The sequence below is a fragment of the Mesoplodon mirus genome, assembly GCF_964341445.2.
Source record: "Mesoplodon mirus genome assembly, chromosome: 8".
NCBI lineage: Eukaryota > Metazoa > Chordata > Mammalia > Artiodactyla > Ziphiidae > Mesoplodon > Mesoplodon mirus.
In genome coordinates, this window is record NC_138984.1 from 83,772,162 (window position 1) to 83,792,087 (window position 19,926).

General features: G+C 40.7%; 1 protein-coding gene across 2 annotated transcripts in view; it reads left to right on the forward strand.

Annotated features, from left to right (window-relative positions):
* Window positions 1-6,564, forward strand: part of CERS6 (ceramide synthase 6) — a 334,758-nt gene extending 328,194 nt beyond the window's left edge. Inside the window, exon 9 of one of the 2 annotated variants that reach the window (XM_082631373.1) lies at window positions 968-6,564. In XM_082631373.1, the coding sequence (XP_082487499.1) occupies window positions 968-1,205 (238 nt within the window). In that variant the 3' untranslated portion in view covers window positions 1,206-6,564. The remainder of the gene's footprint in view (window positions 1-967) is intronic. The other variant, XM_082631372.1, reaches the window with a different exon arrangement.
* The last annotated feature ends 13,362 nt before the right edge of the window (window positions 6,565-19,926 follow it).

A 19,926-nucleotide genomic window follows, 5' to 3' on the forward strand; every position in this document is an offset into this window, starting at 1 on the left:
ACGTATAGATTTATATCCTGGTGCCTTACTCATGACTTGTAGAGTCTGAATGGAGGAGGGAAGAACCCTGGAATGATGGGAGCCAATTCATAATGATCGAGCCAATAGATTTTTCTTGGGAAATATTTTCAACTAGACCTCACCCAGCAAGTGCCCCAGATGCCTCCTGCTGCTGTTAGTTGTTATGTGGTATGCAAAACAAAATTTCTACTTAATTCTAGCAGACAAAAAAGAAAAATTAAATCATCAAAGAATGCATTAAAAAGCCAAATAAGGGCTTCCCTGGTGGTGCAGTGGTTGAGAGTCCGCCTGCCGATGCAGGGGACACGGGTTCATGCCCCGGTCCGGGAAGATCCCACATGCCGCAGAGCGGCTGGGCCCGTGAGCCATGGCCACTGAGCCTGTGTGTCCGGAGCCTGTGCTCCGCAACGGGAGAGGCTGCAACAGTGAGAGGCCCGAGTACTGCAAAAAAAAAAAAAAAAAAAAAAAGCCAAATAAAAATGATGTTTTAGTGAACAGAGCTAGTGAGTATCTCCATTAGTGTAGTTAATTAAGAGCTGGCTTTAAATGATTCTCAAAGAGAATGTGATCATCAGAGAATAAATGGATCCATTTGTACCAAATTCCTACAGAGCCATTCCAGTAGTAACATATGCCACTTTGCCAGTAAGAGTGGGGTTCATGGTCTAGTACATTCTCAACATCCAAAGGTACCTTAAGGAAGTCAACAAAGCTAGCCCCCTGTGATGCCTAAATCCACCTACATTCCTTGATAACTGACTTAGTCACCCAAATGTTTATCTCCAAAGAAGGGGAACTTATTACTATGGCAATGTTCCTATCCTCTTTGATTTTTTAAATATTTAGATCTTTTTTCTTCATGTATGATTGTGCATATACTTCTGAGTATGCCATACCTTAACGGTTCCTTCGGAGCTGGCTGCACTCACCTTCTCGTATTCCACAGGTGTCCAAGGACGATCGAAGCGATATTGAGTCTAGCTCAGATGAGGAGGACTCGGAACCTCCAGGGAATAACCCCCATGCTGCGACCACCACCAATGGGACCAGTGGTACCAACGGGTATCTCCTCACTGGCCCTTGCTCCATGGATGATTAATTACTCAAAACTACAAGTCCCAAATAAAGTGAACTGTTTGTTCCTGGAAGTATTTAATAAGTTGCAAATGCAGTTCCTTTCATAATCTCTCAGCACCAGAAACAAAAATTAGGATTATCAAAGCATTTTGAATAGTGCACTGCCATATGTCCTGTCTGTGAATGAGGAAGAATTACCATTCTGTATATGTAGGCATGCTTTATGTAATTGGCACAAGGGAACAGTATTTGCATTTGTACTGTCTTAGAATATTATTTATTTTTTTGTATTTGTGAATCTGTGGACAAAAGAGGGTTTCCTCACTCCTTTTACTCTCTGGGTTCATGACAGTGAGGGAGACACTCCATCTGCTTCTATCCCTTTCTATTCCCCTAAGCCAGTCCACTAGGAGCATTAGCTTAATTGGTCACTTAGAGCAAGCAAATCCCAGCGCAGGATTCTCGTACAGCTCCAAATAGGTTTGCTTTCTTTGTGTTACAGTGCCTGTTTCGAAATGGCCTGTACAGTCTCAGTGAGCTTTCTCCCAGTGTAAAGTTGAAACAGGATGAGCTCAGTTTTGTAATTGTCACTCTTCGTGGTCAATTAGCTGTTGCAATTAAAGGGTGTGGTTATTGGAGGACTTAAAAAATTTGTTTTGTATTAAATTGCTTTGGATTAGGTGTCATTTCTTATTCACACAGCCAAGATTTCTTCAGTGAGAATGGCAGCTAGCTGGGGATTAACTTTGGAGGTGACAGAGATTTTTTTATTCTCTATTGCGGGGTCAGTGCTCTGGCTCTGAAGGAAGACTTAAGGTCATGTTTACAAACAAAGAAGTCACTCTTCCTACTGAGAATTTGTCCCATGATCTGAGAATAATACAAACAGAGCAGCAGATTTCAACCAGGTTTTACCACTACCCCTGTAATTAGCACCGTCTTTTGCCATGTCATGAAAAAAAGACGCTAAGTATATTTTGGGACAGAAAAAGGAGACTTCCAAGAGTTGGCAAAAGTCACTTCTAATACAAAGCACTTTACCGCAACCAGCTTTCAAGAAAGCGCCCTATCTAGTATTTGATCTTGATGTCTTTATTTTTCTGAGCAAAATAAAGCCAATGGGAGAAAGACCATTTTACCCTTTGTCTTTTCTCCTTAAACATAACCCATAACATGACAGAATTTCCTGTTACTAGAAACTGAGCAGTGTTATAGTCTAAGTCCTTTTGTTTGCTTCTTTGAAGAACTTGCTCAGTTTCCAGGAATTTTTGTTCAAAGGGAGCTATTTCCAGAAAAAAAAAAAACCAATAAAAATTCTACTCAGCAATGAGAAAGATTACTGAAAAAATAAGTTTCCATAGTCTCCTATAGGGCAGTGTTATTTATGTATAGATAAGAAAACCATACACATAAACCAAAGATTTTATCTCATTTCTTAAAACCAACTTTTAGTAAGAGGGAATAAAAAGGTATTATAAATACTTATTTCATAAATCAGAAAGACCGTCTTCTAAAAAAAAGAGTCCCAAACCACAATGCAGTGATATCAATGTGCAAGTCAGGGCTAGTGAAGGGAACAGCAAAATACTAGGAGATGCATGTCCTGCTCAAAACCATTCATATTCAATTCAATTTTTTAAAAAATTGAAGTAAAGCTTTGTGCCCACAGTGTGCAACATGAGTGTTAATACTTCCAAACAAAAACCTCACACTGTAATGTTAACTCTTTTCCCACCTATTTATAAAATAGTGTGTTTTTGGTATGGTCCATAGTAATTATTGAAGAGCCTTGGAAATATGTCTGCTTGTTTATTGAAGACACAGTATAACTAACTCTTCATGTAAAGCCTTATTATTTTATTTCACAGAACAGGGATATGTCTAGGAGTGTAATTTGTGGATGGTCACGTTTGTAAGACCGATCATTAAATACCAAATATACTTTTAAAGTCATCTGAATATCTGCTAAAATGCAGATATATAAAAAGTAAACAGCATGCGTGTTATAGCTGAAAATTTTTGAGAAGGTGAAAGTTTCTTATCTGCTAAAATATGGAACAGAAGAATGACTCGTGCCTTGCTTTAGTGTCTAGAGCAAGTCCCCTGATGGGTGAAATAAACCAGAGAACCACAGTGTGTTCAACTTTGGATCATCTGACACTTTTAGCACAGAAAAATAATTTCAGAAGATCAGCTTGTAAATTAAAGGTTTAGAAGATTTGCATGAAATGAAGAAAATTAAGTCTGTCCTTAGCAAAGACATCTGAACAATCTTTTGTTTTTCCCAAAAGTCACTTAGAAGGATTGAGAATTCTCAGAGCCTCTCTGACCAATGGCAGTAACTTAACACAGTCCTCTATGTATCTGTGGATTTTTATTTCATTTTACATTTTAAGGCAAAGAGTTCTTTTTGACTAATCAGAATGGTGTTTGTAGGGCTTTTGAGATGAAGAATAATATATCTTGTCTACTGCTCTCCCATGGTGGCCTGATAAGGCTGAGAGAGGAAAATATGTGAGATAGCCTATCTTCTACCTGTGCCAAGCCATAGCTTTGGAAGTGGATTTTATAAAGTAAACTGTAGGTAGTAAGAGTGTTGTTTCCCATTGATTAACTTAGCCTGTCCTGGTCATATTCAAACCTTCCCAAGGTACAAAGAGATATGTAGGAAGGAGTCTAGAAAAGGTAATATCTTATTCTCCAATTCTATAGCTTTTGTAGATTGATTAGAGGGAGAAAAGTAGAAAATCAAGTAGAATTTGGCCTTGGGTCAATAAATGATATAAAAATGTGTGATCTATGTATGTACCTGTATGTTTCTCAAAAAAACGTGATAAAACCAAAATATCACTGACTGGTCCTTATCCATATTCTTTTCATGGAAACCATCTACCATGTGCAATAGAAACTTCCCACCTCCTTCTCCACTTCCTGTTCATGGCCCCCTGACAGCTGAGAGTGGTAGATGCCTTCAGCCTCTTTGTCTCAGAGCTAAGATCATGGAGGCCCTAAAGTCAGCATCTAAGTAGTTCCCATTTCCAAACTAAGTGATACGAATGTTGAGAATGGGGGAGCAACTACTTTGGATTATTAAACTAAGTGTTGGAAAAAATGCACATGATTTCTGCTTCACCCCAGGATTTTATTAACATCCAACTCCTGCTAGGCTGCTAGACAGATGGTATCCTGAGGTACCATCAGATAATGACACAGGCATCTAACAAAAATGAACTATGAAAAACAGATAGGCTCTCCAAAGAAAACAAGCAATTGGATGAGAGAAATAACTCTTTAGTGGGATAAAATCAGGTCACCTTTAGCCAAAATGGTGGGTAAACCTCAAAATGTCCAGTTCTATTACCAAACTTTCCATTCTGAGTATTGGATAGCGTTTGAATTTGAGCAAACTAAATGCTTGCACCTTGGGTAGAAAGGGCCTGAATCTTCCACTCTGTATTTTTCAACCTCATTTATCTGGGCCAAAGTAAAAAAATCACATTTCATTCCAAGTTACCTGAGTCTTTACAAAAGAGCTCTTCCAAGAGAACTTTATGGACACCCATGATTGTTCCCAATCTATTCATGATTTTTGCATTGGTAGTTATTTTTGTCCCCTTCTTGGAGATGTTAATGCCAAAGTTGCCTGAATATTTGAGTATTTTTTTCTTAATTTGAAGTATGAAAAGTATACAGAATAATTCTGAAGGTATTAAATAATTCTCTTTATCAGTATGTGTGATGATATCATTATGTCCAAAGAGGTTTCAAGAAATCCTTTGGAAATAAGAGGTTAAATGTTTACATTTCGTGTGCTATTTGAGATCTTAAGGTTCTAATTAGCTTACTTTTTTTACATTGTCTTTGGCTCATTCCTGCTTTGTAGATAAATATTAGTAGCCCTGAAATGTTCCTAACGTTAACATAAGAAAAGATCAAATGAGATCAAAGTCTGCACTTGTGTGCTGTCCATGGAAGGAGTACTGTCAGTCACAAACAGTTCACGCAAAATGCAGCAAGATATTTTTTTAAATGAAGTTATTGTTGTCCCCAGAGTAGGGATAAGTTTCTCTTGGTTAAATGAAATTGTACCATTATCAAATTACCAGATAGTAATTAGCACTGGTTCGCTGTGGCCACATTTTAATTCTTCATTAGTAATAGGCCAGAAAAAGGCCCTGTGGTTTGCATTTGTATGCATGGTCCCCTCCCGTCCCCTAGGGGGCGCCCAGTAGATGCCGAGGAGGCCTGTTCACTGGTCCACTCTATGCTGTTGGAACACCTCTAACATGCGCTCAGAGGGAGCATACCTGATGCTGGTTTTTATGGAGAAAATTGTGTAAGAGAACGTAAAACATCATAAGTAACTGTTAATAAGATCTGTAGACACCCAAAGGAGAACTTTAGTCTTTCCAACTTGAGTTCAACCTGAAGCCTTTGAAAGAAGCCAATTACCAAATGCCCACAAGCTGAGACCCCATCCGGTCAAAGTCTCTGCAGGCAGACGGCCCATCATATGGTGTCTCCACAAGACTAGACAGTCTCAAGATTGCCCAGGAAGCAATGGGAGGGGACCACTAGCCTAAGATCTGTCTTGTTTATCTTTCACTCACATTCCTTTAAGTCTCCTGGGACTCTTAATAATTAAGGAAGCCAGAATATTGTCACTTATCTGCTGTCAATTTCCCAGTAGCCTTTAGATCAGTTGTGTACCATACTTCCTTCTATGCCTGATTCCATTTTTCCTAAAAAATATTGTGCCCATGTGAGCCTGTTTTCCTTAACACAAGTCCATGAAAGCTTGGCTTCCTATTTCGATATATGTTGCATGGCCTGGAAACTAGGGAACAACAGCTGTTGGTATGATTTCTATGTTAAGTGAAAAATTAGATTTTATAAAGACATCTTTTTTTCTTTTGGATCTACAGTAATTTTTTAAAACTGTCATTGTAAAATTGCTCTTAAAAATTAGGGGTTTTTATAGATTAGTTGCCAAAGAGAAATTAGCTCTGTAATAGGAACAGTTATGTGGTGATTCTGGAACTTAGAGCTTCATTAATTTAAACATGGAAAACACCCTCCAAGTTTGATTTCCCAAAATTTCATAAAGCCTCTAAGCTCATGATTTTCATCACCTCTTTACCCACATGATCAGTTACCTCCATAGCCATTTGGTGTCATGCAAGGGGAAGGTGGTTAGTTTGGGGATTTGATTTTTTTCAACTTGCCGTGAGAAATAGAATAGGTGACAAAACCTTTACTTGTTAAGATAATTCAGCGCTTGAGCATCTCTGTCAGAAATGGAATGATGTACTGTTAGCCAATTAGAATTATTTTATGTATTGTTATTATGTTTTGCTGATTTTTATATGAAAATATAATTATTCATTCTTGATCCCTGGAAGCAATCATTGTAATGAGGATCATTTTACTTTGAAAACACTTTCATAATAAAGATAAGTATTAAGAGTACAGTGTAAATGCCCTTTTCTGTAAGCACTACCGAGCTTGTGTTGGTAATATGTCACATCTTCCAGGACAAGATTTATCCTCACATCATCCTATGAGTTTCTTGTAAGCCTCCTCAAACCCCAGTAGTCGCTATGATTACAAAAAAGGATGTAATATTTATACGTTCCATATAATGTTCTATTTATATGTTATTTTGTCGAGAATTTAGCTAAGCTACTTGATGGTGGTGCTGCCTCAGCAACCATTTTGTTTGCCACGCAGCCTGCAGGGACCGTAACTTGACACTAGCCCCTTATACAGGTGCATGTCCTGAATAGCAGCCCAGAGTCACAAGCAAATGTAAGTCCCCGCTATATGACTTCAGCCCTTGTGATCAACAGTGTCTCCTGCCTCCCAGTGCTTGTATGCCTTATGCATCCCTTAGATAAGACTCCCCCAGGGGGCTTACCAAAACCTCCCTCTTTTGGCTTGAATTGACTGATCTGGCCATAGCCCAGGGACCTCAAAGCACTCCACGTGTGGACCCTAATAAAAGCATGTGCCCCAGGTCCTGTTTCTTTCTCTCTGTCTGTACCCTGCCTTGACCTCCCTGTGTGGCCCCTTCAGGTGTGCCATATACTCCCCCCAGGACCTGTGAATAATAAACCTCTCTATTTCAAGTTCTCTTGTGGTCTGTTGAACTCTGTTGTCGGTTCACCATCCGACACCCTGTGCTCCACTTAACAAAGGTTAATTTAACAAACATATATATATATATATATATATATATATATATATATATATATATATATACACATACACACACACACACACATATAACATATATCTATGTTATAGTATCTCTTCGCAAATTAAGATACAAAAGCTTCAAGTTAAGTTTTATATAGTACTTCATTCTGGAAAAATATAATTTATAAAGACATCAGATCGGGCTTCCCTGATGGCTCAGAGGTTGGGAGTCCACCTGCCAATGCAGGGGACACGGGTTCGTGCCCCAGTCTGGGAAGATCCCACATGCCGTGGAGCGGCTGGGCCCGTGAGCCATGGCCACTGAGCCTGCGCATCCAGAGCCTGTGCTCCGCAATGGGAGAAGCCACAACAGTGAGAGGCCCGTGTACCACACACACACACAAAATATATATATATATCAGATCAAATATATCAGACTGTACTAATTTTTCCAAACTATAAAAGAGGCACTTAGGATAAACAACACAAAGCACAACACACACAAAATTGTCCCTCAGGGTATGTGCACTCATAGGAGCTTGGCTGACATCATCTTCTCGGGGTCTGTGCCCCACTTTGTTAGACCTTCTCTCCCTCTTTGTCCTTCCTGTGTAACTCTGTCTTCCCCAGCTGCTCTTCTGCCTTAAGCTTATGTCATCTCATATCTCAAGAGCCATAAAAATAGCACCGGCATTCAACCAGACATGCCCACCACCACCAGCATTATAAAAAATAAAGCAGACAGCCTACTAAAAATCTTACAAATATTATAACCACCCCCAGCAACATTCTGATTCCAAGCATGAGTTATTGTAATAAATCAAACCACCAGAATTTCTCTGAGGTACAGAAAGATAGACTATAAGCAAATGCACCATTTGGGGAAACCAAGAACTCTTCCAGTTCTGTTAACACAGCAGAGTCTAACTCTGCAAGCATCTCTACCAAATAGCCACGATGCAACTCAGCTTCTCTTGGGCCCCCTTCCTTATTGCTGGGCCACATCCATCCAAGGCACATGTGATTTCTGCCCCCTAATTCTGTTTCTACCAACCCTGTACTTGCTTCACCTGGAGCAGTGGCAGCAATGTCCACAATGGTGAAAGATGGCAGGACAACCCAACAGCGGGGTCGCGCACCAGGACCTACTAGGGTGCAGGGTGGTCCCTCAGAACTAATCACCTCAGTGACAAGCCTGAGGACCACATCCTGGATTATCCCCAAAGCCGCTGTAGCATGAGGAGAGAAAAGTTACATCATTCCTAAATGCTGTAGTTTAAGAATTATGTAAAGTGTGTTTCAGAGTCCAAGGAGGAAACAAGTCACTAGTAGACGTTTGAGTGGAAGAAACTTCAACTGAAGGACTATTTTCAGAGGCCTGGGCAGGACTATAAGGTCAAACTGGATGGTAAGGCACCCAGAGGCCAGCAAGCATGGGAAGCTGTTAGCCCCCTGGGCTGTAACCAGAGGCCAGTGGGAGGGGGTGGATGGAGAAGCTGCCTTGTGGGAGCTGGAAACTTGGATGGGGAGTCAACATCTCTGACATCTCTCTCTTCCTGCTTTCTCGTGCCACCATTGGCTGAACTCAGCCAGAAAGCTGCCAGTGGGCACCCAGGGAGATGTGGGTAGCAGAGGTCCACCTGCCACATGTAGAGCAGAGATCCACCTGCCATGTGTAGAGCAGAGATCCGGTGGGGGGGGGGGCTGGAGGGCAAACAGAATAACCAGCATAAAGCTGGTGGTGTTCCTGGAGCCTCACCTAGGGCCTGGCAGGTAATAGGGCACAGAGAATGTTAGCAGAATGAAAGAACCCACTTAGGAGACTGCTGGTGAGATCTGAGCTATCAACAATAACATTCCATCTCTTAGGAAACAAGGTGAGCATGAGATCACACTTTGTCTCCAAGTCTTTCTGCACTCGGCATTTCCCTATGTGGGGGCCACCTCCTCTCACTGGTGCTGGGGACACGAAAGCTGAGGGGTTTTGTGGCAGGACTCAGGTAAGGGAAGCCACCTGCAGTACCAGCTTCCCAGACCCAGGCATGCAGGGCATCAGCGGAGAAAGATGCAGGCTAGAGAAGTGTCTAGAAACAAACAGAAGAACTGAGTAGAGAGGGTATTAAAGAGCTGGAGAATTAATCAAATGGAATCGTGAAAAATATGGGGTGAGAAGGTCTAAGCACTGGGACTCATGACTTGAGTCTCGAAGCAATTCTTTAGGCAAGAGTTTTGTTTGTTTTTTAATTAATGAATAATGAATCTATTGGCCCAGCCAGAGATAACTTGAACACCAAAGTCTCAGGTTCCTGGCTGCATCATTCAATCATTTAAAAATACTTACAGAGAGCCCATTAGGTGCCAGGAATTGTTGCAGGCACTAAGAATAGAAGGGTGAATAACACAGATATGGTTCCTGCTTTCATGGAACTTCCAATCTAGTAAGAAAAGGAAAAAACAAAACACAGAAACGAGGAGCATTAGTTTGCTAGGGCTGCCATAACAAAATATCACAGACTGGGTGACTTAACAGAAATGTATCCCCCCTGCAACCCCGTTCTCTACAGAGGCTAGAAGTCGGAGATCAAGGTGTCAGTAGGGTTGATTGTTTCCTTGGCCTGTCTTCTCACTGTATCTTCACATGGTCAGTTCTCTGTGTATCTGTGTCCTAATCTCTTCTTTTAAGGACAGCAGTCATACTGAATTAGGGCCCACCCTAAGGACCTCGTTTTACCTTAATCACCTCTTTTTCTAACCATCAATGAAATTTTTATTATGTTAATCTCCTTTTTCCAACAAAAGGGAAACAAAGTTTCAAGAGTATCATAATTTGGCAAAAAGTTAACATCCTCCATCTTCTGCAATGAACACTGATTCAGACACATAATCTGTTTCTGGAGCTTTTAGGGATATGTACATAGAATGCATAAATGTGAAAAGTATCTTAAGGCCTCTTTTTTAAAGGCCTCACCTCAAAATACAGTCATCTCCTGAGGTATTAGGGGTTAGGACTTCAACACAAATTTGGGCGGACACAACTTAGCCCATGAAGCATGATAATTTCACATAGTGACACAGGACAAAAGTAAAAAAGAAACAAAGTGATTGCATGTCTGCCAGGGCTCTTCAGACTGGGTGGTCACAGACAACTTCCAGACAGGGGATTTGGGCTAAGATGTAACTGACAGGAGTGGATGGAGGAAAAACTTGGGCAGCTGCAGACCAGACAGCAGGAGCTCGAAACACCAAGCCGCTGAGGGAACAGGCTTGGAAGTTCAAGGAGCACCGAGAAGGCCAATGTGATGAAGCAAGACAAACAAGGAGAGAGCAGGTGACAACATTCAAAAGTTAGGGAGGGACGGGTCATACAGGGTCTGTGTTCCAGGGTAAGGAGGGCAAGTTTTAGGATAAGAGTAATGGGAAACCTTTCAAGGACTTAAGCAAGAAGTAGCATAATCTGACATGTTGTCTTTTTTTTTTTTTTTTTTTGCGGGACGCGGGCCTCTCACTGTCGTGGCCTCTCCCGTTGCGGAGCACAGGCTCCGGACGCGCAGGCTCAGCGGCCATGGCTTACGGGCCCAGCTGCTCCATGGCATGTGGGATCCTCCCGGACCGGGGGCACGAACTCGTGTCCCCTGCATCGGCAAGTGGACTCTCAACCACTGCGCCACCAGGGAAGCCCCATGTTGTCATTTTTCATGAGAAAAAGAACATGGGCTAAGTAATGCCCATCCTAACCATTACTGGAAAAACTGCTCCAACTTCGAGCGAGTCATCAGTGTGTGCAGGGGTGTAGTGGGCATCACATGACAAGGCAGGGTGATGGGCACATGGCCATTGGAAGAAATAAAGGACTAAGCATTGCTGAGGATTCAACCCATAGGCGACAAAGTAAGTCTGGACAGAGAATGAGAGGTGGAAGATTTTTCTGTGGGACAGGAAAAGCCTCCAGGTTCCTTTAAGGAAAACAGCTTGAAAAAATATGACAGATTGGCAACCATCAGCCAGGGAGAACCCTGGCGGGGAGGGCAAACTTCCTGACTGAATGTAGTTCTTTTGTGTTGTCAATGTTAACACATTTCTTTGTGTAGTTCAAAGGCATCTCATGGACTGCGAATTGACGGATGATCACAAGTTCCAAAACACCTCCCTGAAGGAGCCGAGCATCCAACGATAACAATACTTGCTGTTTGTATATTTCATAACTGATGGTTGCGTCTGAGCTAGCCTGCCTGGTTTAGCACAGCACTCCCCAGACAGGGAAGGCGAGATGCGGAAGAGAAGGGACCTCTTAGGGCTTTCCTACTGTGTGCAGGCATCATGCTAAGTGCAGAACTATCTCAATCAAACCATCCCTGAAAATGTAGATACACTTGCTTCTTGTTACTCACTGGAGTGATGTTCTATAAACTCAGTGTGAATCATCGCTCCTATGAGAAACACAGGGCTGGGTTCCTGTGAGCCTCTGTTCACAACAGTTCCATCAGCTGATCAATACGTAACTTTGTTTTACACTTGCTTTTGTTTAAAGACACTTTTATGTAATACATATTGTAAATTCATCAACACTGAACTCACAGCTAAAAGCACCGAAACATATGCCTGAACCAAGCTTGTACGAGCTAATTGTGAAATATTCTGGAATTTTGCAAACTGGTTATTAAACAGCCATTATTAAAAATTATATAAACTTACAATTTAAAATTATATTTTAAAGTATAGGTAATACTCAAAAACATCCCTTTGTAATTATTTGCCTACATTTTAATATCGCCTATGCTCTTGAAGTAAGATGGGAATACTATATGATGGTGTGCTATTATGCATTTCTTCCTGACCCTATGTTCAGTGACATTAAATAGGCAGCTTGAAATCAGCTGTGGTGGAAGTATTTACTCTATGGCAATGGGCAAAACCTGAAAATTGAGATGTTTGTTTGTTTGTTTGTATGATCCAGTTGTTAAATATTTACCAGCATGCCACAATCACCCACAATTTATAGATGCAGAAACTAGGACTCAGAGAAGTCATGGATCTCTGTCACCCAGCTATCGAGCAGTAGAGGTGAGATTTGACCCTAGACCTGAGTGATTTCAAAACTTATACCTATATCTTCCTAGTACATTACACTTCTTCCAATATTTGCCTTTGTTTTTGAAGACTTGGGATGCCCAGCTTTCTACCGCATTTGAATTGTCCATTGGCTTTTTCTTATTACCACCTTTAATTTTTCTTACAGATTTCAAATTTTTACCCCTGTAGTTTTCATCCCTGTTTTCCCTCTTTTCAATGTTATATTGTTTAGTGCTCTCAGCTACATCGGGGCCCTTCTTAGGGGAGATTCTCAATAAACCTAATACATCAGTGATTGAACTCAGTTTTCCAAGTTCACTGCATCTTTCCAGTTCACGAGGCACATACATCTTTCCCCAACCTAACCCTGGGAGCTTGTAAGGGCAAACATATAACACAGAACATATAACACAAACGTATAACACAGAACACAGGTTTAAAAGGAACCAACTCGAACAGTTCAATAATTCAACACATTGCAGGTTAGAAGGATAGATGATATCTAGGTAGTGGGACTAGTTATTCAGACATCTAGGTTTTAAGACTCGGCTGAAAATCTCATAGGGAAGTACTCCTAAGGGTGAGTAGGGATGGAGCTAGAGAGAGAGGAGGTTATAGGAAATAAAAAGGCTATTACCAGCCTTCCTTTTTTGAGTTGCAGCAATTAATTAGATTATCAGGATTAAACTCCTGTTTCCTATTAGTTTTATTGACCCAGGCTACTAGTACCTACCCAGTAAGCCAGCCAGCAAGCAAAGTGTAAGATGCCAGGCCATTTGGAGCCATATCACCAAAGATGAGTTCAAAAGGGTCCCTAAAGTTTTAAAAAGTAATGAGTGTGTTTTTCTGTCAGTTGAGGGCACTAGATGGTTCATAGAACAGAGCCCTGATGTACTATACTTCCAGTGCTGCCATTTCTTAGTTATACCACTTACAAGTCATTTCTGAGAATATATAAGACAATTTATGCCATGCTAGCTAAAACCACTACAATGCTAATGAATTCACTAAAATTCACATCAATATTAAGACAATACATGTCTTGAGCACCAATTCTCTATGAGGCTTTCTGGTAGGCATTGTGAGAGATATAAATAAGACAAAGGCAAAACTGCTGAATTGAACGAGTTCTCAATCTACTTAGAGGGGCAGGGCACAAGCAGTGGTTATTTTAATGGGTCAGGTGGCTGTAAAAGAAATAACACTTGTTCTAGTATGCAGATCAAACTTTATGATAAAGGTAAAATGTTTTTGAAAACTGTAATGACTCTACATATATAAGACAGTATTATCGTCATCATATAAAATACAGTGTAGTATAGTCATTGCCAGAAAAGTTCAGAGGAAAGGGAAGTTGCTTAAGGATCAGATAACAAAAGGTTTCAAGAAGAAAGTCAGCAAGAATGGATAGGATTTGGGCTTCCCTGGTGGCGCAGTGGTTGAGAGCCCGCATGCCGATGCAGGGAACACGGGTTTGTGCCCTGGTCCGGGAGGATCCCACATGCCGCGGAGCGGCTGGGCCCATGAGCCATGGCCACTGAGCCTGCGCGTCCAGAGCCTGTGCTCCGCAACGGGAGAGGCCACGACAGTGAGAGGCCCACGTACCGCAAAGAAATAAATAAATAAAAAATAAAAGAATGGATAGGATTTGGATGAGTCAAGTGGGAAGAGGAAGGGCATTTGAGACCTTAAAGGGTATAGGAGAACCAGTGAGTAAGCCCTTAGCAGTGCCCCCTGAAGCCTGTCACCTCTCACTCCATCCTCATCCCTCCCCATGGCCTCTCTCTCGACCTAGTTCTCAAGTCCATAGCCTCAGAATGTGCTCTGTTGTGTTATATCTCTGGCATTTTGGCCATACTACTCACTCTGCCTAGAAGGCCATTTCCCTCTTCTCCATCCAGCTAACTCTTGTAGGGTCCTCCTGCTAGAAAGGTGGAACGTTGTACTCTTCCTAGAGAAGAAAAGGTGCAACCATTTAACTCCATCAGGGTGCTTATCACACTACCTTCCTCACTTGATTGTAAGCATCTTGGGGGCAAAAACTTTGCTTTTTACATCTGGATCCTTAGCCACCACGCTTGCTGCATAGTAAGCACTCAATAAATGCTTGTAGAATGAATGTATATATTTACAGAAATAGGAAATTCAGGAAGATGAAGATGCTTTGTAAGGGAAAAATGAACTGATTTTTACATTTTGAATTTGAGCTGATGTGAGCCCATTCATCTGGAAATGTGTGCCCCAAATTGGAAAGATGGGTCTATAACTAGGTACCATTATTATTTCCACTTTTTCAGATAGAGAGACAGATGCACAAAGAGGATAAGAACCTTGCCAAGGTCTCAGAGCCAGAAAGCAGTGATGCAGATAACTTAGTCCAAGCTCCAAGTTGTTCCCCTGTTGCCTACTGAAGCAGAACTTTGGGAAATGCCCAGAGTAGACGGATGCAAGGAAGAAGATAAGCCGGCAAAGAGCTCACTGATAACCAAGATAGAAAGAAATACAATGATGTTAATGATAATGATGACCTTCCCTTCTGCCTCCTTCTCCCTTCCTTTCCTTCTCTTCCTGACCTGTTCGGTCCTAACGCCTAAGATGGGACAGAGCAGGGTGATGTCTGTGCCAGGTGAGGGAGTCATGATGGCCCAGAGTTGGGTGCTGGAGGCCAAATGGGCTTATGGACATTTCTGCAGAGGGAGGACAGCACTGCATGGAGAACTGGAGGTGGATGGGTGAAGAGGGTGCCCATACTAGGTGGGGCCTAACATAGGCATTGAGCCTGAGCAAGAGGATGAGGGCATCCCCGCCGAGGCGCAGCCTGGCATAGAAAGTCGGAGTGGCTGCAGTGGGAGACTGGTTACATGCAGGGCAATTGATCAAATATATAATATATTAAGGATAATGGGAGCCACTGTCAGAAAAGGGAATTACAAATATGGAGGGGGAGAAAACTGAATGAACTTAGTAGTATTGGATTAAAATTATAAATACATGGAGAAGTTGATTTGTGAACTGGATGCCCACTTCTCCATTCTTTGGCCATTGAATAAAGCTTGTGTTGTTCCAGCCTCAAAAAAAAAAAAAAGAAATTATAAGTACCCATGTAAATTCATGGTTTTCAATATATAGATAGATAGCAAGATAAATATAAATATATAATGAATATATCAAATAGATAACAGATAAATATCAAAATAAATATAGATAGATAAAAAAATAAATGTAAGTATATATCTGTGTATATGTGAGTGTATTTATATTCTACATTCCTTAGGTGTCCACCTCAGGGTCTGGAACAAGTGACTCCCCAGTGGACACAACTAGTGCCCCAGGTCTTGGTGTCTAAATCCATCCTAAATCCATTCTCCACTGACAGGAACCAGGGCTCCATGAAGAAGTGGCTAAATCCAGAGCTGGGCAGGAAAGCACAGACTGGAATGGAACATTGTGTCAAGCCAGAAAGCAAGGAAATGCTCAAAGAATGATGGGAAAATGGTACAAGGCACAGAACCACGTTGATGGGGCTCTCACTGGCCAAAGTTAGGACATTTTGTGCATCAAAATTAATAATAGTAACTGATTATGATGCATTGAATAAAATGGGAAACTGTGAGTTCATATACATTAGTAAATGAATAAACTGAAAGTTTGATGAGGAATGAGGTGTTTGCATAGTTTCAAGGTACATCCCTGCAACATGTTTATTAACCTCAAAGGCAAAAGTTGTAATTTTATAGCAAAGAAGCCTGGCAGACACCATCTTAATTAAGTAAATGCCATCAGTAATGGTACAAATGGAATCTTGAGTCACTTGATTGGATGCAATAAGAAAGCAGCGTCACTTCTGTTGATATTCCTGCCAAGAGGAATCATGTATATGATTAGATGCATAACCTAAATCTCATCATGAGCAAATATCAGATAAATGCAAATGGAAAGGCGTTCTACAGAATAATTAACTGGTAATCTTCAGCTCAATGGCATGAAAGTCAAGCAAAGACTGAAGAACTCTTTCAGAGTGAAGGAGACGAAAGAGACTTGACAACTGGACGCAATGCATGATCCTGAACTGCATCCTGTTGCTATGGAGAACATAATGAGGACAATGGGTGGAACCGAGGAGTAGATGGTAGTAATGAACCAAATGTTAATTTCCTGCTTTCGGTGGTTGTATTGTGGTTTTGTTGAAGAATGTTCTTGTTTGTAGGAAATACACACTAAGATATTAAGGTATGGAAAAAAGAAAAAATTCTGTGTACTGAACTTGCAATTTGTCTGTAAATTTGAGATAATTTTTAAAATCAATGTATTTGTTTTCAAAACCCTAACAATGTCTCAAGTGAAATTTTCAGATATTTAGATGCAGCAAGATCACTTTTTAAAAATGAGAATGTCATCTTTGAGTTCCAAGAGCAATAAAGCAATACAAACTGTCTCAACCACTGAAAGGGAAGTTTAGAGAAAGAAGAAAATACATTAGCTAAAACTTCTTGAGAATTCTAAATTGTTTACGTAGAATAGTCATGTTAGTTTTTTGCAATTTTTGAATTATAATAGTTGTAGTTTTCAATGTTTTATGGTATAATACAGTCATCTTTAATAATGCCTTACTTTATTTGGCAAAAATAAATTAGAACAATAATGAACAGTAATAGTAAACAGCTAGTGTTTATTGAACATTTATTATGTACACTTTGCTATGAGTTATGTGGTATATTACTTCCATTTTACCTATCAGGTAATTGAAGCTTAAAGGGGTTAAGAAATTTCCCCCCAAATTAGCATATTAATGTATAGTACAGCCAACTTTTAAAACCATATTTTTCACACTCCAAAGCCTATACTATTAATTCCTGCCCTCTAGTGCCTCCCATGGAGGCCATAGAGAAGGGAATCTTAGGGAAGATATCAGAAGCCTAGGCTTCATTCCAGATCCAACCATTCCTTCATTGTTTACTCCCAATCCAATTCATCACTGAGTAGTCCTGGTTCCATTTTAAAACTCTACCCTTTCCTCTCCATGTAAGTTAAGGACTCGCCATTTTTCTCCTGGTTCCTGGCAACAGGTTCCCAGTCTTCCTGATCCTTATGTCTTCCTTTTCTAGAGTCTCCATACTGCTGTCAGAGTGATTGGTCTGAAATGCGCATCTGAATATCAAAAATATGCTTAAAATCCTACATGGAAAAAGACCCCTGTGTGGCTCCAATTACCTTTGGGTTAAAGTTAAAACTTGGCACCTAAGGCTTCCCATGCCTCGTCGCTGAGTATCTCTTCAGCCTCAACTATAATATAAAGTCCCACGCAAACTGTTTACTCAAGGAACTCTACTGAATGCACTGACACACTCTCTTATGCACAGGTAATTAGTATGTGCCCTTGGAGCATCAGCAAGAGTGACCGTCTCTTGCCAGCATTTTCTGGCATTCTCCCCTTCCCCAACCAAGCTGAGCAGGGTATGTCTTTAGAGTTCCCATCACATTTCTGTAAAGATCTCTTTCATATAACCTATCACAATGTAATATAACCTTCCTTCATCACACTGAGCTCCTTGAAAGAAGGGATTGGAGTTTATTTGTCTTTGTGTCCCTCAGAGTGCCTGGATCAAAGAGGGGGCTACATCAGACCTCACTGAATGACTGAAAGAACGAATAGACATCAATGAATTATCAATCGTACAAGATGCTTCCGAGAGGCAAAAATGAAAGAAACGGTGATTTTCAGGAGAACCATTTCAGAAGAATTGCGGGAGAAGCTGAATAAGGGGTTAAATAATTTGAGTAAGAGGACAACAGGGGAAGATTTTAAACAAGTACGCAGAGGGCTGGTTGACTGAACCTAAGTTCTGAGTAAACCGGTTTATATACTGCGTGCCCTCAGTTCCAGGGATGAGCAACGGCTTTAAAAAATTAGTTTATACTTCTGACTAGGTAATGCAAGCACATCATATAAAATTCTAAATGTGAAAAGGGAAATAGTAAAGCTCCTCCTCCTCTCCACACCCATCCCCCAGCTCCTAAGTTCCAGTTGCAGAAGGAATCAAGGTAAATAACCATTTGGAGTGCTTTTGTTTTCTAAGATTCTATCTCCATAACCTGGCAATGATTTATAGGAAATAACTATAAATCGATGATTTATAACGTAGAAGTATAACCATGCTGAAAAAGGCAAATAAATCCTGGGTGGCACTTTATTTACATAAGCAAAAATGCCAAACTCATACTGTGCCCTGGAGACAAAAGCAACCCTCTGCTTGACATTCCAGAGTGCATTTTAATTGGAATTCGTAAGTTTGGTCCTAGATGAGTTTAGGAAAATGTAAGTAATAGCACATGAATATTAACATAGGTGATCCAATGAAGATATAATGTAATTTAGACTAATCTGCATTTGTAAAATATTTTTCTCAGGATTTTTTGGGGGGAAGTCAAGCCACAGATCATGGCTGTAGGATGACTTGATTGTTAATTAAGTTTTCATTTCCTAGGGCTTATTGGGGAAAAGTAAATTTACACTAATTTGTTTTATGCAAATTCATCTATTTGATTTCACCTTTATTCTCCATTAGCACCTGGAGATTTTAAATTAATATATATGAAACTTGGACACGCACAACAATGAAAATTCAGCCCTAGCACACTGAATACAGGTTTGTATTTAGAAAGTAAGTTAATTGTGACCATTTGGACTTTAATTTAAAAATTAGGTAATTTTTATGAAGTAGAAAGTGTTAAAAAAAAAACCCCTATTTTGTGCAGTTTTAAAAACCACAAGACAATTATTACAAACTGAGCATAAACAGTTACATTAGATGCTACAAATTAGGCTGGCTATTAACAATAACGATATCCGGGTGCCCGCACCCCTACCCTTCCTCCACTCCTGCTATAGTTTAAAACACTCATTAGTGCTTCTAAATTAGACAGATTTTTTTTTTTCTCATCCTCAGGCTTTGGACATAGGTACATTTTTTTTTTTAATGTATGCATTAAGGCAAGGCTTTAGAAATGTTTCTTCCAGGTTTAGAGAGATATGGAAATTAAGGAAACTAATCACTGCAGCAACCAGAGACTAAAAATAAAACGTTGTTTAGTCAGAATGAGATTGCTTCTATAGTTCCCTCTGGGGGTGATTGGTGGAAGTGATGTCATGTCTTGTAAACACTGTCCGTGGCTCTCACGTGCTTAGAATGGCTGCAGTGATGGTACTGGTCCTCTGTCAGCTCAAACAGTCCAGGGAGCGGGGGCTTCGTCCAGGATTCAGAAGCAGGATGTGTGAAGGCACAGTGAAGATGTGGCACGCTGGTGGCCAGCCTCTCTGCCTGACCCTCTAACCCCTGGAGCCCAGCAACCTGACCAAGTACTCCTGCTTACTCTGTCATCAGAAACAGAGGCCAGCAGCCCCAAGCCCAGATGCTGTCCCTTTACATTCTTCTTGCTGTAGATATGGTAAAAATTATCTCAGATGTTCTTGGCACACTTTGCAGAACTTGGCTTATTTTGGACTCCAACTTTCTTAAATTTATTCTTAGCATTAGGCCACCCTTTGATTTTATCCTTGGT